This window comes from Neopsephotus bourkii, unplaced genomic scaffold, assembly GCF_033783945.1.
Source record: "Neopsephotus bourkii isolate Nb327-2 ecotype Australia unplaced genomic scaffold, CSIRO-AGI_Nbou_v1 NB_177, whole genome shotgun sequence".
Taxonomy (NCBI): domain Eukaryota; kingdom Metazoa; phylum Chordata; class Aves; order Psittaciformes; family Psittacidae; genus Neopsephotus; species Neopsephotus bourkii.
In genome coordinates, this window is record NW_026900691.1 from 63347 (window position 1) to 81503 (window position 18157).

An 18157-nucleotide genomic window follows, 5' to 3' on the forward strand; every position below is an offset into this window, starting at 1 on the left:
TGGGGCTTTTTACTCTTAATGGCTTCATGAGTTCTGATGATAGATTAAGGAGTGTGACCAGCATGTGGGCAAGGTCCATGTGACCGTCCCAGTTGAAGCATGTGCTGTTTATTACATAGGAATCTGGGAAAGAGCTCCAATATGAAACCAGGAAAGTCTCATGCATGCTCCTGTCCTGCAGCAGGCCATCTCGGAGGGCAGACAAGCCATGGTAGGCAAAGCCTTAGCTAAGATTAAGCACACAGTTTGTGCTGAGCAGCAACCAGGTCCAGCCCTGGTTCCTTGCCCACTGCTGTTGTAAAGTCTTTGTGTCTCTTTGAACTGGTTTTTCCAGGCTGGTGAGAGCCTGTAGTAAGCCACTTGTGGAAAGACACCAAGCCAACACACAGATAAGGAGGGTGGGTGGTTACTTAGCTAGGCTGGAATGTGGGCTTAGTCCCAGCTCCACCAAAGCCTTGCTAGGCATTACTAAGCAAGCTATTTACTCTCTCCATATCTCATTGCTCACCTGCAGTTTGGGCTTGTAATGTGGAGAGAAAGTGTGGGGATGGGCACTTCAGAGTAGTGTTTCCCAACTTTTTTGATCTAGGGAACCATCCTGAATCCACAGTTCCTTGTTTATTCATAGGCTGGTTTGAACTGGAAGGGACCTTAAAGCTTACCCAGTTCCAATCCCCTGCATGGACAGGGACACCTTCCACTAGGCCAGGTTGCTCAGAGGGTAACATGCAAAACTGAGGAGTAAATGACTCCTTAAGGGTTGTGTCCTGGGAACTGTTACTGGAAAGACTGCAAAGGGCAGAGGTGCTGGGAACATTTACTAAGTGTAGAAAGCAGAATTAATCCAGGATACTCACTACTATTCATTTCCCATCTTTGAATCAGACCATCTGGCCAAGGTGGTTAAGTCCTGGGTGCTGCTACACGGTGATTACTCTGTACTCTTGTGATCCTTATATCATTCAGGAGTAGTTTTAAGGCCCTATTACACTTTTGGTTCATATCTTTGGAATATCACCTTCCAAAGCGTGGGGCCCGATCCTGCAGTCACTAATTCTGTGCAGCCATCCTGCTAAAGAGCCCCTCTTTGTGTTTCCTCTCCAGAAGCTGCAGAGAAGCAGTGGTTAATCCTTAGGGAGATGCTGCTACTCTCTATTGTGTTCCTTTTGTTGCAGCTATCCTGCTGATCGAGTTTGTGTATGCTATCGTGGGCATCGTTTGGCTAACGCAGTACTACACTTCCTGCAATGATATCACAGCAAAGAGTGTCACTTTGGGTATGTATTTGGAATGTGGTTTGGGTGCATCCCTGTGGATGAGCAGACATCCTCTCGCCTCAGAGAGCTAATTCATTCCTGCATGTGGGGATTGACTGTTGCAAGTGGATTGTGGCTGTAAATGTGGCGCTTGTTTTCCTGAGACATTAGTGCTCAGAACAGTTGTTCTATTCATTTGTTTGTGCTGTCTGTGCTGAGGCAAGAATCCATGTTCCCCTGGAAGGGTCTGGCTGGGGAGTCTGGAAGGCCTGGTTCTCCTTCAGTTCCAAATGGCTTTGCTGTTTTCCTGGAACTCCTTTTCAGTCTCAGGCAGTCCCTTGGCAGGGGTGATACTAGCTTGCAGTCCCTCTAGCTACTCAGTGAGTACTTAATGGTCTTCTACATGGGCAATATCCTAAACCAGCTGGAAACTTGAAGCTTTTCCAGAGGATTTCTCTTGCTGCAGCTGGGGTGACATTGGGGTGACTTTCTCTGCCCTGCAGCAATGGAGAGATGGGTCTGATGTGCGTGATGAACAGCAGGAAGTGTTGCTGCCATGACTTGGGGGCAGAGCACCTGATTCCTCTTCTTTCCTTGCAGGAATGGTGGTGTGCAACTGGGTTGTCATCCTGAGTGTCTGCATCACTGTCCTGTGCGTCTTCGACCCCACGGGCCGGACCTTTGTCAAACTACGCGCCACGAAGCGGAGACAGCGCAACCTGAGGACGTACAACTTGAGGTAAAGCAGCATTCCCGGAAGGATATCCTTCTTTTCTCCATGCTTAACATCCCTTCTTCAGGGAAGCATCCAGCTTCAGGCATTGCTTCCCTTTGGTGAGGGAAAGATGCAGCTCAGACTGTCAGGTGCTGTGTGTGGGCATCTACATCCAAAGGAGGCTAAGTGATGCGGTAGCTGCCTGCATTGTGTGTTAGTCACTGCATCTGTGAAGCCTTAGGAGCCTCTTGAGCCAGTGCTGACCACAACAGCTTCTTTTATCCATCCTGTAGCAGCCTTTTGCCCGGTAACAGTGAGACAGTGCTCAGATACTGCTTAGATTGAGAGAGCATCTTCTTCCAAAGCCCCTTTCATCCTTTAGTGTTGCCTTCAGAATACAACCTCTTGCCCTGAGGTTTCTTGTCTGTGCTTGTGGCCAAGAAGCAATTTCTTTTATGTTGGCAGGCAGATCTTTTAATTAAGAATTGATTACATCTTGGAGCTGCCCAGATGGGGATAGGAAAGCTTTATTTCACCAAGCAAAGCATTTTTCAGGAGGGGGACAACACAAACAGCCTTTGTTTTCTTATGCACTCTTGACATATGCAACTGTCAGCAAGGAATGTGGCTTTGTAGGACTCGAGGGCACTGGGTTTTGAACCTAGAAACTGGGGCTTTGAAAGAATACTCTGCAAATCTTGCATTTCTCGTGAGGGATGTATATCCAAGAGGGCATTTTGAATATGTGCTCTTCCACTGGCTTGAAATGGGATCCTTCAAGTTGTCTTTTTGAGGGAGGAAAAGCCTTTTCCAAGGATTGTGCAAGCAAGTTTTGTTTGAAGGAGCCTGGATTTCATTGTGGAATGCAAGACATTCTTCCTGACCTCTCCAATACGTGACACTAGACTTGGTTATTTGGAGTTAGTTCCCTGTTAGCCTAATGTGTGTGACTGCTGCAGTGTGATCAGGACATTCCCAGGGGGATTGGGGTAAGAAACTCTGATGATACCATGGATCTGGTATCCCTCAAACCTGTGTGGCTCAGGGTGTTATTTTGTCAAAGGGAAACTGAGTGCCAATGAAGGTTTTTTGGCCCTCTCACTCCAAGAGAGACCTTGAGGGGCTGGAGCGGGGCCAGAGCAGGGCAATGGAGCTGGTGCAGGGCCTGGAGCCCAAGTGTGATGGGGAAGGGCTGAGGGAGCTGGGGGGTTCAGATGGAGAAGAGAAGGCTCAGGGGGGACCTGATGGCTGCCTCCAACTGCCTGACAGGAGGATGGAGCCAGGAGGGGCTGGGCTCTGCTCCCAAGGAACAAGGGATGGGACAAGAGGAACCGGCCTCAAGCTGCACCAGGGCAGGGTTAGATGGAGCTGAGGAACAATTCCTGCCCCAGAGGGTGTTCAGGCATTGGAACAGGCTGCCCAGGCAACCGTCCCTGCAAGTGTTCACACACCATGGAGACAAGGCCTCAGTGCCATGGGTCAGTGGTGGCCTTGCAGGGCTGGGAAACAGTTGGACTTGGTGTCCTTCAAGGTCTTTTCCAACCTGGTTGATTCTGTGTTCTATAAGTGAAGGTATTTGTCCCTTGGGCCGTGGCCAGGTTTTCCCTTCAGGCCTGTACCAGTTTTGGACAGCTTGTGCCTGATGTTTGCATCTTCCCACTCTGCAAAAGGGAGCCTGAACAGATGTGAACAAGGAAAACGCTGTGGGCTCTGATGTGAAAGGCAAACAGAAGATGTTACTACTAAAGCAATTGTTCCCAAAGAGCACATTGTGAAATTCTCTGCCTGTTTGTGGATCATGATCCAGAAAAGATGTTGAGGGCCAGGAATTGGTACTGAAACTCCTTAGGTTGCATCAGTACACGTCTCTGCTGTACAGCAGGAACTTGACCTTTGCATTATGTTTATCCTGAGCTGTATTTCCTCTGTCTTGACTCATGAATAAGCGTGATTTGTTGCATTAGGAAGATATCTAACTTCTGCCTTCCCTTTGGTGGTGCTTTGATGTAGGTGTTGGACTCTTACACAGAGGTTTTCCTTCACCAGTGGCATCGTGATGTGTGTGGGCACTTCTGTTCTTGCAGAGCTAAGAAAATAAAGCAACAAAACAAAAGGCTCAGCTGATTGTGCTGAGGCTTTGCTTGCTTCAGAGCCCACTAAACATGTGGAAGTTCTGTTAGGAAGAAAGAATTTGGGAAAAGTTGGAGTGAAAATAGCTCAGAGCACACTTGGCTTCTTCAGCCCCCGCGGTGAAGTTGTGAAGTTCTTTGCATTGCTGCCCAAGTACTTTGGCATTTGGTGGAGCAGAGTACTGCCAGCTCTGCCTTGGGATGATCGTATTCCTGTTTGTCTTCTAGAGTCTTCCTTGGACACTGTGGATGGTTGAACATTCCCAGGGGCTGGAGCAGCTCTGCTCTGGAGCCAGGCTGAGAGAGCTGGGCTGGGGCAGCCTGGAGAAGAGAAGGCTCCTGAAGGGGAGAGCTTAGAGCAGCTCCAGTGCCTAAAGGGGCTGCAGGAAAGCTGGAGAGGGGCTTGGGACAAGGGCCTGTAGGGACAGGCCAAGGGGAATGGCTTGAACCTGCCTGAGGGGAGACTGAGCTGAGCTCTTAGGCAGAAGCTCTTCCCTGTGAGGGTGCTGAGGCGCTGGCACAGGGTGCCCAGAGAAGCTATGGCTGCCCCATCCCTGGCAGTGCTCAAGGACACAGGGGCTTGGAGCAAGCTGCTCCAGTGGAAGGGGTTGGGGTTGGGACTGGATGAGCTTTAAGCTCCCTTCCAACCCAACCCAAACTGGGATTGTATGATAGTTGTTGTATCATAGTTGTTTTCAAATGCTCAGCTGTGAGCTGATGGATTGCCCTGTGGGATCAGCTCCTCCTATGCAGGCAAATACTCCTTTATCAGCATCTTTTTCTTCCAGGTACAACCCACTTCCTGTGCTTGGGCTTTTGCTCATGTGAGAGCCTGCCAGAAAAACAGAAGTGGTCTTTTCTCTTGATTGCTCTGACCTGTTTTGGCTTTGTCTGTGTCCACGTTAAAGACCCTGCTTCGGGGGAGCAGTGGCCTTTGTTGATAGCATTGCACTCTGGCACAGACTCGCACAGACACCCACTCCAACACCACTAAGCTCAGGGCTGTTAGCAGGTATGCCAGTCAAAAAGGAGGGACTGTCACCCCGCAGAGTGTAGTAACTGGGACAAGCTGACAACAGCGGAGGCAACTCCGCTCTGCTTCATTGAAACAGGGTTGTCCAATTAGCTCGTTTTGAAGCTGGAATTGAAATGTCACAGAAACCAAATGTGGGTTGAGCTAAACCTGCTCTATTCAGCCTATTTTAGCCTTGTCTAAATGGAAGGAGACCCTTGAGCTAACTTCCCCTTTCTTTCTGCTGGAAACTAAGCACTATACTTGAATACAGAGTGTAAATTTCTTCAGTTCTGAGCCTGTATTATGTTTTATAAATATATTTCTCCCAAATAAGCAATTTATTGGGGAGAAAAATGGCCCAGCTCCTCTCATACTATGTGCCCAGGGTCTTTTGTATTGTTTGCACCCCCTTGCACTGAGGTAGAGTTTTCCTCCTGAGGGGTGGGATGGGCTGGCACTTGGTGCAGCTGCCAAATTGCCAGTGGATCCTCCTTCCATCCACAGCGCTGGGTGCTCTTGACCATCTTGCTTCCAGCAGATGTATAGAACAACAGGAGGTTCATTATGCCCAATTCGTTCAGGTGGGACACCATGTATGTAAATACAGAGGACAGATCTTTTTGACCTTCCCATCACAGACTATTTTGTGTTGGAAAGGACCTTAAAGCTCATCCAGCTCCAACCCCTGCCACAGGCAGGGACCCCTTCCACTGGAGCAGCTTGCTCCAAGCCCCTGTGTCCAACCTGGCCTTGAGCACTGCCAGGGCTGGGGCAGCCACAGCTTCTCTGGGCACCCTGTGCCAGCGCCTCAGCACCCTCACAGGGAAGAGCTTCTTCCTTATCTCCAACCTGAACTTCCCCTGTTTCAGTTTGAACCCATCATCCCTTGTCCTATTACTCCAGTCCCTAATGAAGTCCCTCTCCAGCATCCTTGTAGCCTCCTTGGGATACTGGAAGCTGCTCTGAAGTCCCCATGCAACTTCTCTTCTCCAGGCTGAACAAGCCCAACTTCCTTAGCCTATAAAAGGAGATGAGTTGTTGATCTTTTTGTGCTCTCCTTCCCTCTGCTACACCAGGATTCATAGAAGAATATGGTTTAGCATGTGTTTTAGCAGTGGTAGTACAGACTGGGTGACTTTGGATCTTACTGTGTGTTTGCAGACATGTTCTCCTGCCTGTCCTCATGCTCATACTCTACCCTTCATTCACAGACACCGCCTGGAAGAAGGACAAGCCAGCAGCTGGACTCGCAGGCTCAAGGTTTTCCTTTGCTGCACAAGGACAAAAGACTCTCAGTCGGTAGGTACCAAATAGCTCTTGTCCGAGCAGGAGATAGCATCCTACCTGCATGAGGTGTGTCTCATTACAGTGATATATGAGGGCACTAGGAGCCCAGGGAGCCTTGTCTACATGCAGGGACTGGAAATCCCTTCCAAGCATTCCCTCAGGATCACTAGGCTTGGAGCTTTGCTGCATGCTGATTCCTTTTCCATCCTTACTGCCCAAGTAGCCTGAAGGAGCCCTTGCATTTCTGCAGGGGGGACCTGGTATTCCATGCAGAAGCTGATGTAACAACAAATGCAGATGTAATGACACTGAGTAGGACAGCTATTAGAATGACTAGTCTTAACCCTCTGGTTTTGAGTATTAGAGAACTCTGAAGGTAAAGCCAGCACTGAAAAGCAATGTGAGTGCTAAACTCTTCTCCTGTATTTGATCTATACCTCACTGTTGCAGTGAACTGGGATAATAATGTATAAGTGAAGACAGCAGTGGAAGAAATACCTGTTTTCACTATGTTTGGGCTCAACATTTGACTATGTGATCCGTTTCAGTTTGCTCAGGCAGTTTCTCCTGGTGTTTGCATCAGTCTCATACACTTGAGGAGACAGACCTCTCTGAAAACAGGAAAATGTAAACCTGTCGAGCAGCTGAAGACTACTTCTGGATTTCCTAACAGTCAAACCCCACTACTTAATCCCTAGATTCACATGGAGATCATTGGTTTGAAGTTTTCATGTGCTGCAGTTGGGATTTTCCCTTCTTGTGCAGCAGGGAAGGATAAGGACTTGCTATTACTTCCCCAGAAGTTAGCAGTCTATTCCTATTGGAACCAGTAAGATCAGGTTTATGTCACGGGGTTGTGTTCAACAGGATTCCTGAGGACCTGCTGGGGATGTGAGCAAGAACATGGAAAACTTTGCTTATTAAGACTCCTAATACTTAAATGGGTCAGAATTAGGAGTGTTTGGGAACTCCTGGAAGACCAGACAGAACCAGGGTGTTGTTATCAGAGATAGTTGTAAAGAAAGACCAAGTGGTGAATGCACGTGTACTCTGGCTCTTAGTTCCAGCCTCTCAGGAGAAGAGCTTGGAGTTATCAAGGACACTTTGTCAAAGACATCAATGCACAGCAGTGGCCAAAATATCACAAGAACATTTAGCATCAGTAGAAGGGCATAGGAAATGACAGGGAAACCACCAAGGGACCGACCACATCAGTGATGTCCTCAGTAAATATAGCCTGGGGTTGGGTCTCCTCAGAGGTGCAGCAGAGAAAGGAGCATATTGGAGGGGATATGTACTTGGAAGAGAAATGGAATTGGGATTTTAACCTCAAAGAGGAAGATGGAATAAGATGAAGAGCTGTATAATAGAGTCAGGTGAAGGCTACCTGAACATTTGTTCATCACAGATGGCAACCAGTATGAATTAGATTAAAAGAGTGTGTGAGGAAGTGCCGTGGAGTTACCCACAGGCTGCATTCCCAAAGTGTGGCTGGCTGCAGGAACTGTCATAACCCTCATGCAGAAATCCAGCAGTGTGTCCTGGCACATGGATCCTCCCAGCGGCACTGGATGCAATGCCACCATGTTCCCAACCTGCTGTCCCACTGGGAAGTCAAGAGGCCAGTCCTGGCAGCGCTCACAGCTCATCTGCTGGTGCTGCTTGGGGAAAATCCATCTGGAAAACTGAAGCAAAATGAGCTTTTGTGTCAGGGCAGCTCCAACAGCAGCATTTCCTTGGGGGTTCTTTGCTGCTCCTCCCGTGCTACCATAGCACAGGCACCTTCCATTCCCCCCTGAGAGCACAACCAGGTCACCTCACGCAGGTACCCAGAGGTGTGTGTCCCAGGGATGCTGCAGTCTGGCTCCAGAGCTGTGAATGTCCTGGTTTCTGAACAACTCTGTTTTATTCAGGAATGTGAAATATTTCCCTGTATCGAGCTGTTTTAAACAAGCTTCTCATTCTGCAGTGACTGTTTCTACTTTAGATGTTTTTCTCTAGTTCAGGGTAAGAGCAGATACCACAATCTTCAAATTCTTTGTGCTATTGAGTTCCCATTTTGCATTCAGCTTGAGCAATTCCCAGGCTCTTTTCTTTACAGAAACAAGCTCTGACTTTGTGTGTCCTGGCATGACAGCGTGTGGAATGAATGCATGTGTAATGGATGAGAAATGAATCCGTTGCTGTCTCTCCCAGTCTTCATGGAAAAAAATGTTCTAACACAGAATCATCATCATCCTCTGGGCTGGAAAATAGTTCTGTGGGGTGGACATGGTGGTTGAGACATGAACGTGGGGCTGGAGTGAAGTGTGAGGTCTCCAGCCCTGGAGCAAATCGTCAGGGCTACAATCAATCCTACAATAGAATATGAGATGCTTCAGCAAAAACTCATCCTTTGGAAGCAATCATAGGATCATAAAATGGTTTGGGTTGAAAACAACATTAAAGTCATCCAGTTCCAACCCCTGCCACAGGCAGGGACACCTTCCACTAGAGCAGCTTGTTCCAAGCCCCTGTGTCCAACCTGGCCTTGAGCACTGCCAGGGATGGGGCAGCCACAGCTTCTCTGAGCACCCTGTGCCAGCGCCTCAGCACCCTCACAGGGAAGAGCTTCTGCCTTATATCTAGCCTGAACTTCCCCTGTTTCAGCTGGGACCCATCACCCCTTGTCCTATCACTGCAGTCACTGATGCAGAGTCCCTCTCCAGCATCCTTGTAGCCCCCTTCAGACACTGGAAGCTTCTCTGAGGTCTCCATGCAGCTTCTCTTCTTCAGGCTGAACAGCCCCAGTGTTCCCAGCCTGGCTCCATACGGGAGCTGCTCCAGCCCCTGCTCATCCTCGTGGCCTCCTCTGGACTTGCTCCATCAACTCCGTGGTCTTCTGATGCTGAGGACACCAGAACTTCACACAGGGCTCCAAGTGGGGTCTCATGAGAGCAGAACAGAGAGGGTGTTGCTGCCCCTTTGGGTTAGTAAGTGGTTTTACTTTGAGGCTGCGTTTCATGTGTGCTTATAGGAGCTCTGCTAAGCTTTATGGGGTCAGTACTTGAAGGCTGCTGCAGTTGTAATGTCACAGAGGTTACTGCCAGTCCATTTGCTCTTCAAAAGGCACAGCTGGTGTGGAAACCTGCACAATAGGCACCTGAAGCCCTGTTCTTAATGGTGATTTAACTTGCTTTTGTAGGCGAAAGTGAAAAATGAAAGAAAGTAATCTGGCACTCCAGGAGTTTATCAGAGATGAAAGAATATAGGTCATTCCCTGCAGGACTGCTTGGGAGAGAAGGGATTTACTTTCTTCCCAGTCAAAGAAGAGACAGAGAGAGATCCTGGCCTGAAATTGAGCCTTTCTGTTAGTGCACAGCTCAGGCTTTCTACAGACAAGACTGCAGTTGGTGCTGAGTAAAGGATGCTCTGAAAACACAAGCTAAAAGTTCAGGGGAAGGCTGTGACAGACCTTGATAGGAAAGGTTACTGATGGCAGGAGTCAAAATACCAGCACCATTGGTGTAGTACAGCACTTGTTCAGGGATCCAGCTTCAGGGTCACCCTTGCCTTTGAGCCTGCTGGTCTTAGAGATGGCCACATCAACATTGCCTCTCCAGCTCCCAAGCCATTCTCACTTAGCATCTTTTGTCTTTATAGTACATAGAAAAAGGGAAAATAACATTTTTTTTCCTCATAACACCTTTGTCACTCTGCTTTAGAAACCTTTGCTTGACCCTCTCAGGTCACTTTCACTTGCATCGCTCCTGTGGTGTCTTCCTTTTTTGGCCACCTTCTCTTCTGGGGACTCTGCATTTAATGACTCCCATCTTTATCCAGGTTTTCCCTTTCAGGCCCTCTTGCTTGCATGCAGTCCAAGACAAACCTGGAAAAGCCTCATAACTTGGTCTGCTCCTTCAGCACCAAGGGCTGCCATCTGTAACGCTTGTTGCAATGAACTCTTTGAAATCACATAGCAAAGAGGATGATGGTGAGCAATGAGCAGCTACGAATCCCATAGCAAAGAGGATGATGGTGAGCAATGAACAGCTACAGAGTGGCAGGATTCAAAAGCTGTCACCTTTATCTGCTTGCAGTGGTTAAATAATGGACAAAATCAGTGGGGTTTTCATCCTGAGGAGGCTTTGCTCAAATAAAATTGCTCCTGAGGGGCAAGGATGACTCTGAGATGATGCTGGGTTGGGATTTGCTTGGTTCTCATACTTCCTCTGTCTTAATTTACAGCGTAGAGATGAGACTGTTTCTCTCCCTTTCTGCCTGCTCTGTTTTGATGGTGAGGTGCTCTGCTTGCCCACACATCAGCACCAAGTGTAGTACAAACTCAGCCTCAGCTGAAGCCTCTCAGTGTGACTATGTAAAAATAAACAGGATCCTCATCTGATCAGGCCAGATATGGTGTTCCCTAAAGGAATCTCGTGGATGTTTTGGTGCGTGAGCTATAGAAATGAGGCCATTGCTGCCGCAATGGTTCTCATTCCGTGGCCTGTTTCGAAGCTTTTCATACCCAAACTCCTCCTTCTTCTCCTAAACTCTTCTCTCCTTGGGTTTTGCAGGATGCCTATTCAGAAATTGCCTACCTTTTTGCTGAGTTCTTCCGAGACCTTGACATCGTCCCATCGGACATCATTGCAGGCCTGGTTCTTCTGCGCCAACGGCAGCGGGCAAAGCGCAACGCTGTGCTGGATGAGGTGGGTGGAGAGGGCATCCCTCTTGGCCTCTGACTTAACCTGCTGCTCTTGACTCACTCTCTTGAGACCGCATGACTCTGCCCACCTCCTTCCTGGTGCGTGTGATGGGCTATTGCTAGTCACTGAGCTGGAAAATAAAGGTATTAACTGCTTGAACAGCTCTTCCCAAGGCTCCCAAAAGGCCTAGCTGACACTGAGTCAAGCTTGGGAAATCCATCATCGTTTCTAGGCAGGTGATACAGATTGAGTCTGTAGTCTAACCCCAAGAGGGCCTGAAGGAGGTGGTAGGCGCTTGGAAGTGAATGGGATGATTACTCCTCCTCTACACAGTAATGTGGAGAACATTCCAGCATCTGGGAAAAGCTGCAGGAGGAACTTTAAGGGCAAAATTCCTAAATTCCAAGCCATTATTGGCATTGAGATTCATGGATCGTCAACCCAGTAGAAAATGGGGTTAGGTTTTCTCAGAGGTGGGGTTCAGACAGCAATGAGCAAGAGCAGCAGAATTAGGGTTAGTTAGAGGAGACCGGTTGGGATACTCGAGAGCATCTTATCCCAGGTTGCACAATACTCTCTGTTTCTCAGGTGTAGCTTTGTCTTGGTGTCACAGGGAAGAATCTTTCTTGTGTGTTTCTGACTTACAGGCAAACAATGACATTTTAGCCTTCCTGTCTGGGATGCCAGTGACCAGGAACACGAAGTACCTGGATCTGAAAAACGCGGTAAGTGGCTGTATTGTGAACTTGCAAACCCATCTTGCTTCCCTGTGTTGCCTGTTTTCTCTTTCTCAGTGGCTTCTCTCACTCCTTTCTGCCCCTTTCTGGAATAATCAAAGAAATGAAAGATTAGTACAGCAGAAACAGACTGGTTTGGGTTGGACGGGACCTTAAAGCTCATCCAGTTCAATCCCTGCCATGGGGAGGGACACCTTCCACTAGAGTAGGATGCTCTAAGCCCCATCCAACGTAATAACAACACTTGCTCTGTGGAGGCTTTTAAAGCATGACCTGTGTAAGGCGTTCTCTCTGCCTTCTGTGTGGTGAGAGGTGGTAGGATTCCCACTTAGATGGGGAAAGGCAGCATGAGGGTTGTCCCAACGCCAGAGGTATGAGCTGAGTGCTGCTCCCAGGAGCATCGTGCAGAGCTCCATATGGAAGTACCACCAGGCAGGGCTCCATCTTGGAAAGGGCAGGGAGCTGCCTGGAGTGAGGGTGGAGCCTTCCTCCCTGGGGCTGCTTGTCAGCAGCTCTCAGGATGGGAATGCCAGCTCTCTGTTCTGTGTGGATTGAGCTTGCTTTTCTTCTGGCACGCTGCTATTGCAGCCCTTCGTGGGGCACACTGTATTCACCCCCTTGATCTGATGATATGGCTGCAAGAGTGACCCAATCCCAGCATCTCTGATCAAGTGCTTCTGTGATTAACCTGCTTGTGGCTCTGCTGTGTTTAACACTCACACCCTGCTTGTGCTCAGCCTGTCTCTCCTGAATAGGAGAGTGTGGGGAGAGAGGGAAGCAGAGCTTATAGGAGACCCTGCTGAGATATGAGCCCCCAGACTGGCTTTATGGCCCTCTCTGTGCATCCTATGGCCTGTGACTACGTGGAAGGAGTATATTTAAAGAGATCAACTTCCTGCAACTTGACAGAATCCCAGACTGGTTTGGGCTGGAAGGGACCTTAAAGCTCAACCAGTTCCAACCCTCTACCATGGGCAGGAACACCTTCCACTAGAGCAGCTTGCTCCAAGCCCAGTCCTCTGCTCCAGACCTCTGATTAAACTAGCTTGTCTCCTCAGCTAAGAGGAGAACCCCCAGGGGATGGCTGGTGATGGATACACAAAGGAAGATTTCTCTAGAACTAACTTCTGCTTTTGTTAAAGAGCTGTGGGGGCCCTTCCATGCAGGAGAACAGGAGTAGATGCACTGTGCTGTCCTTGGGAGGGGTTGCCTCTCACCCAGCACCACCAGCTTGTGCAGCCACCTGCAAACGCTGACAGTGCTGCTCTGGTGGTGCTGAGAGAGCAGGTTGGTGCTCAGAAAGAAGGGTGCACATGTCTAATCATGATGGAAGAAGGGAACCAGTAGGAGAACCTCACTGTCTAAAAGGGAATACAGCCTTTAGCAAGTCTCTTGTCTCTTTCAGCAAGAGATGCAGCGGTACAAAGAGGTGTGTTACTACATGCTGTTTGCCCTGGCTGCCTATGGCTGGCCCATATACCTGATGAGGAAGCCCACATGTGGACTCTGTCGCCTGGCCAGATCCTGCTCGTGAGTGGCCATCCTGTCTATCACTCTGCCTTTTCCCCTTTCCCATTCTGTTTTCCCCAGATTTAGATAAGCTTTCCTTCATCAGTTTACTCTCCATCACCCCTCTACTTCTTCCTTTTCTTTTCTCTTCCTTATCATGCTTTTTCTTTCCATCTCCAACCCTGTCCCTTCATACTCCAATGTCTTTCCCCTCAACCTCTTCCTTTACAGTTGCTTATCTGCTTACCTTGTTAAATAAACCAGACTGTCCTACACTCTACCCTCTCTGGTGCACTAAGGATCATGCCAGTCCTGTGCAGTATGAACAGCCAGGGGAGAGAACTCATCTGGCACAAGGCTGCTTTCACATTGAGTCAAAACAGCTGTCTGGGAGCTCAGAAATCAAATGTATCAGCAAGCCTAGATAAGCAGGGAGATGACATTTGGGTCTCTATTAAAGCCTTGGCAAGACTTGGCCAGTCTGTGCTGTGTACTCTGTGACTAATTGTTTTCTTCCTGCCGTGCTCTGTAGTGCTCACCTCATGGTAGCAAGGCTGTAGTTCAGTGCAGGATATATTGGGTTTGAAGGTTTGCTTTCAGCTGCCATAATGCTGGCATCTGCTTCTCTTTGGGGTTGAGCTTTTTGCACTTAAGCAGGTGACTGCTATGCTGAACCTATGAGGAGGAATCTCCTTCCTTTTATTTGGGAAGTGTTTCGTAAGGGAAAGAAGGAGAAATAAATCTGTGCTTCTGTTTTTGGCCTGGGATGATGATTCTAGACCTGTTTTCTGTTTTTGTTATAAATAGACCTTGAGCTCAGTATGATTCTAGACCTGCTCCTTGTTATAAATAGATCTAGAGCTCAGTACATGCTAGCTGCTTGGTGCGTTGAAGCAATGTAGGACTGCACTGTGAGCCATAGTATCCCTTGAGGAGAGATCCCAGCCCCACCATGCATCGAGTCCTGGGGGACCGGTGGCACTGCAGCTCTCTCTGGTGCTCAGAAGGGAAACTACATCTGCTCTCAGTGCCCCTTTTTGATGCTGCAGCATCAGTTGTGTGCTCTTTGATGCAAGAGCTCCTACCCGGGGAGGGCATCACTGCAGGGTCTGTCTTTCCCTTATCTCTAGGAATTGTGCTCTAAAGCCAATCTCTTCCACATTCCTCTTTTCCTCAAAGCTATTGCTCTTCTGCAGATGTTGCTGTCTGTGTCCTTCACGTCCCCGCTATGCACCTAGTGTCACCATTGAGGAGGACAACTGCTGTGGCTGCAATGCCATTGCCATCCGCCGCCACTTCTTGGATGAGAACATGACCTCGGTGGATATTGTCTACACATCGTGCCATGATGCGGTAAGAGCCTGCAACCCTTTGGGCTATGCTCCTAAGGCACTTCCTAATGGGATTTATGGGATTCCAGGTGTAGTGGTACAAAGGAGGAAACTTGAGGTCTTTTTTTTTCTGACCTTAGAGCTTCCCATCCTATCTCTCCACCAAGGAATTCTGTCACTTGGACAGAAATACTTGCTAAAGGCAAAAATCATCACTGAAAGGAGTGCTTACACATAAGGCATAATCTGTCACACCATTGCCTCCTTTTCCCTGGGAGTAATTAAACAGGAATGTCTCACCTGATTGCTAGTGCTGGATATTTTCCAGGTTTATGAAACACCTTTCTATGTGGCTGTGGACCATGAGAAGAAGAAGGTGGTTATTAGTATCCGAGGAACTCTGTCTCCAAAAGTAAGTGCCTCGCATCCCCTTTGCTACCCTGGCAAACGTTCAGGAGGGTCTCAGGCCTTCCTGGCTCATGCTTGATTGACCTGAAGGACAACAATGGCTTTTCTTCCAGGATGCCCTGACAGACCTAACTGGGGATGCAGAGCGCCTTCCAGTTGAGGGTCACCATGGCACATGGCTGGGCCACAAGGTGTGTAAAAGAAGAAAACCCCAAACCAAACAAACAGCCCCACAAAACCCCAAACGAACAAAATCCCAACCCCAAAATAACCAACCCAGCCCCAAACCCTGCACTTTTCTCATGTTTTGACTTGAGAAAACAAGTGGTCTGAATTGCCTGAGGTACTTCTAAGGGAGTTACATGATTGCAGTGAAATGGCTTGGAGCTGTTAATACAAAATCCTTAGTTGTAACTGTTAAAACCACTATGTGTGTAATTAAAACCTCCCATATAATTAGTGAAAACCAAGCAGTAAAAGGCATCTGTGGACATCTAGAGCAGCATTATTGGATTCATTGAGAGGACTTCTTCTTCCAATGACCTTTTCAGAACTTGCAATCAAACCCTGAGGATGTGTTTAGAATTCCCTGGCAATGAGATGGGCACTGAGCCTCATCCAAGGGAACTGGCAGGACTTGTGCCTGTGTAATGAGACTGATGCTATGGGTTTTTGTTAGTGATCAGGTCTGGGCTGATTAAATCCATTGATTCTAGAGCTGATCTTTGCCCCAGTCCAGCAAAATAGTGATGTGCAGACTGAGTTTTAAGATTATCAGGGATTTGGCAGCCTCTCAAGATGCAGGGCCAGATTGGGATGGAAAAATCCCAGCTGGAGGTTGTGTGTGTTGGAGGGAATGTGGAGGTTGCTGGAAATGCTGCTGCTGCTCAAGGAGATGAGACGTTGCTGATCATCTGCTTGGGGTCCCTTTGGGCAGGACATTGATGTTGCAACTCCATGGGAGTGGGGAGGTGGGAGCTTCTGCTTCCTTCATGATGTCCTGCTTGAAAGATGAACCTTTTCTGTGTACTCTGATGCTTGGCTTTGGGAAGTAGAGGGGAGTAGCTGATGGAGAACTACCTACTCAAATGCTCAGTTAGGTAGGGGTCTGATAAAGAAATGCTCACCTAAGAAAGTCTTGTTTGGACTTGTTTGGACTCTGAAGGCTCCACGTCTCCCAGAGTAGGTAGTCTTGAAAAGTGTTGTGTACTTCCATTTGGCTAATGGGCATCTTTTTTTGTTTCATAAAATCCTAGAATCCCAGCCTGGTTTGTGTTGGACGGGAGCTTAAAGCTCATCCAGTCCAACTGCCATGGGCAGGGACACCTTCCACTGGAGCAGCTTGCTCCAAGCCCCTGTGTCCAACCTGGCCTTGAGCACTGCCAGGGATGGGGCAGCCACAGCTTCTCTGGGCACCCTGTGCCAGCGCCTCAGCACCCTCACAGGGAAGAGCTTCTGCCTAAGAGCTCAGCTCAGTCTCCCCTCGGGCAGGTTCAAGCCATTCCCCTTGGTCTGTCCCTACAGGCCCTTGTCCCAAGCCCCTCTCCAGGTTCCCTGCAGCCCCTTTAGGCACTGGAGCTGCTCTAAGGTCTCCCCTTCAGGAGCCTTCTCTTGTCCAGGCTGCCCCAGCCCAGCTCTCTCAGCCTGGCTCCAGAGCAGAGCTGCTCCATGGCCTCACAGCATCTCCACGGCCTCCTCTGGTCTTGCTCCAACAGCTCCACATCCCTCTTGTGCTGCTGCCCCAGAGCTGGATCAGGGCTGCAGGGGGGTGTTCCCAGAGTGCAGCAAAGGGGGAGAATCCCCTCCCTTGACTGCTGCTCATGCTCTGGGGATCAGCCCAACACATGGGATTTCTGGGCTATAAGCACCCAGGAAAAAATGAATGAGATAATAAGGAAATTAACCCAGCAATTACCCAGGGCATGTTATGGAAGCAGCAAAAAGAGGTAGTATTTTGTCACATAACTGCTGTTTAGCTATGGGAATCTTTACTATTGATCTAACATTGCTGGAGTGTTGTTTCTGCTGTTGCTGATGATGTTGCTTCACTTTGTGCTAATTCATTTAGCTCAAAGTGACTTTGCCCATCAATGTGATCAACAGCTCGTGCAAAGGAAGGTGAAAGGAAAGCAAAGGGCAGTGAGGGGGAATTTGTTCTAGTGTATGGAAAAGCTCCTGATGGATCCTTGCAGAAGTTGGTTTTCTTTTGATCTCCATGTGCAAACATTCATATGCCAGTGACTTACATGAAGCATTATCAGCACATTCCCTTGGTTCTATATTGAGGTTTTATTTGGCCTTTATGTTATTTCTTGTTTTGACTGTTGCTAATACAGAGCTATAGCTTTATCTCAAATTATTATCAATATGAATCTTCAGACTGTAATGTACTGCTCATTCCTGAGGGGAAACTAATGGAGATAATAGAATTTAAATCCTCCATCCTAATGCATTTTTAATGTCCAGAAGTCAACTTGAATACACAAATAAATGAAGTGCTTTGCAAACACATTTAATTTGGAGCAAAGGACTCGGCCGTCCGGGAGCTTCCTGTAAGTTGTTTGATGTCTGTTCTTGTTCTTGCTGGTTCTGTCCTGCACATCCAACAGGCCTCTTATCTCCACCTGCAGAGCTCTCCTGGTGCTGGGCTTCATGTGGTGCCAATCAGACACCCCATAAGTTAAACCTCTTGATGTTCACATGAGCCTCCTTATCACTCTGCTGCTACCACAGCTCAAAGTGTTTCACTCCTTGGGTCGCTGTGAATGCCACAGTTAATACAGCATAGAAACAGATTGGTTTGGGTTGAAGGGAGCTTAAAGCTCATCCAGCTCCAACCCCAACCCCTTCTACTGAAGCAGCTTGCTCCAAGCCCCTGTGTCCAACCTGGCCTCAATCTCAATCTCCCCTCTGGCAGGTTAAAGCCATTCCTTGTCCTGTCCCTGCAGGCCCTTGTCCAGAGCCCCTCTCCAGGTTTCTTGTAGAGCTCTCTGAGCTATTTTGCATCAAAACTCACAGCTGTAACTAACATTTAGGGCTTAGCATGCCAGCAAAAAGAGGGATTTTTAGAATTTGGAGGGGA

General features: G+C 48.4%; 1 protein-coding gene across 2 annotated transcripts in view; it reads left to right on the forward strand.

The window, feature by feature from the left end:
• The window catches only part of DAGLA (diacylglycerol lipase alpha), a 44570-nt gene that overhangs the window by 11719 nt on the left and 14694 nt on the right, over window positions 1–18157 (forward strand). For both annotated transcript variants that reach the window (XM_061374981.1, XM_061374973.1), the window contains 9 exons: window positions 1176–1277; window positions 1857–1995; window positions 6327–6414; window positions 10959–11093; window positions 11738–11815; window positions 13233–13357; window positions 14533–14689; window positions 14996–15079; window positions 15189–15266. In XM_061374981.1, coding sequence (XP_061230965.1) covers window positions 1176–1277; window positions 1857–1995; window positions 6327–6414; window positions 10959–11093; window positions 11738–11815; window positions 13233–13357; window positions 14533–14689; window positions 14996–15079; window positions 15189–15266 — 986 coding nt within the window. The remainder of the gene's footprint in view (window positions 1–1175; window positions 1278–1856; window positions 1996–6326; window positions 6415–10958; window positions 11094–11737; window positions 11816–13232; window positions 13358–14532; window positions 14690–14995; window positions 15080–15188; window positions 15267–18157) is intronic.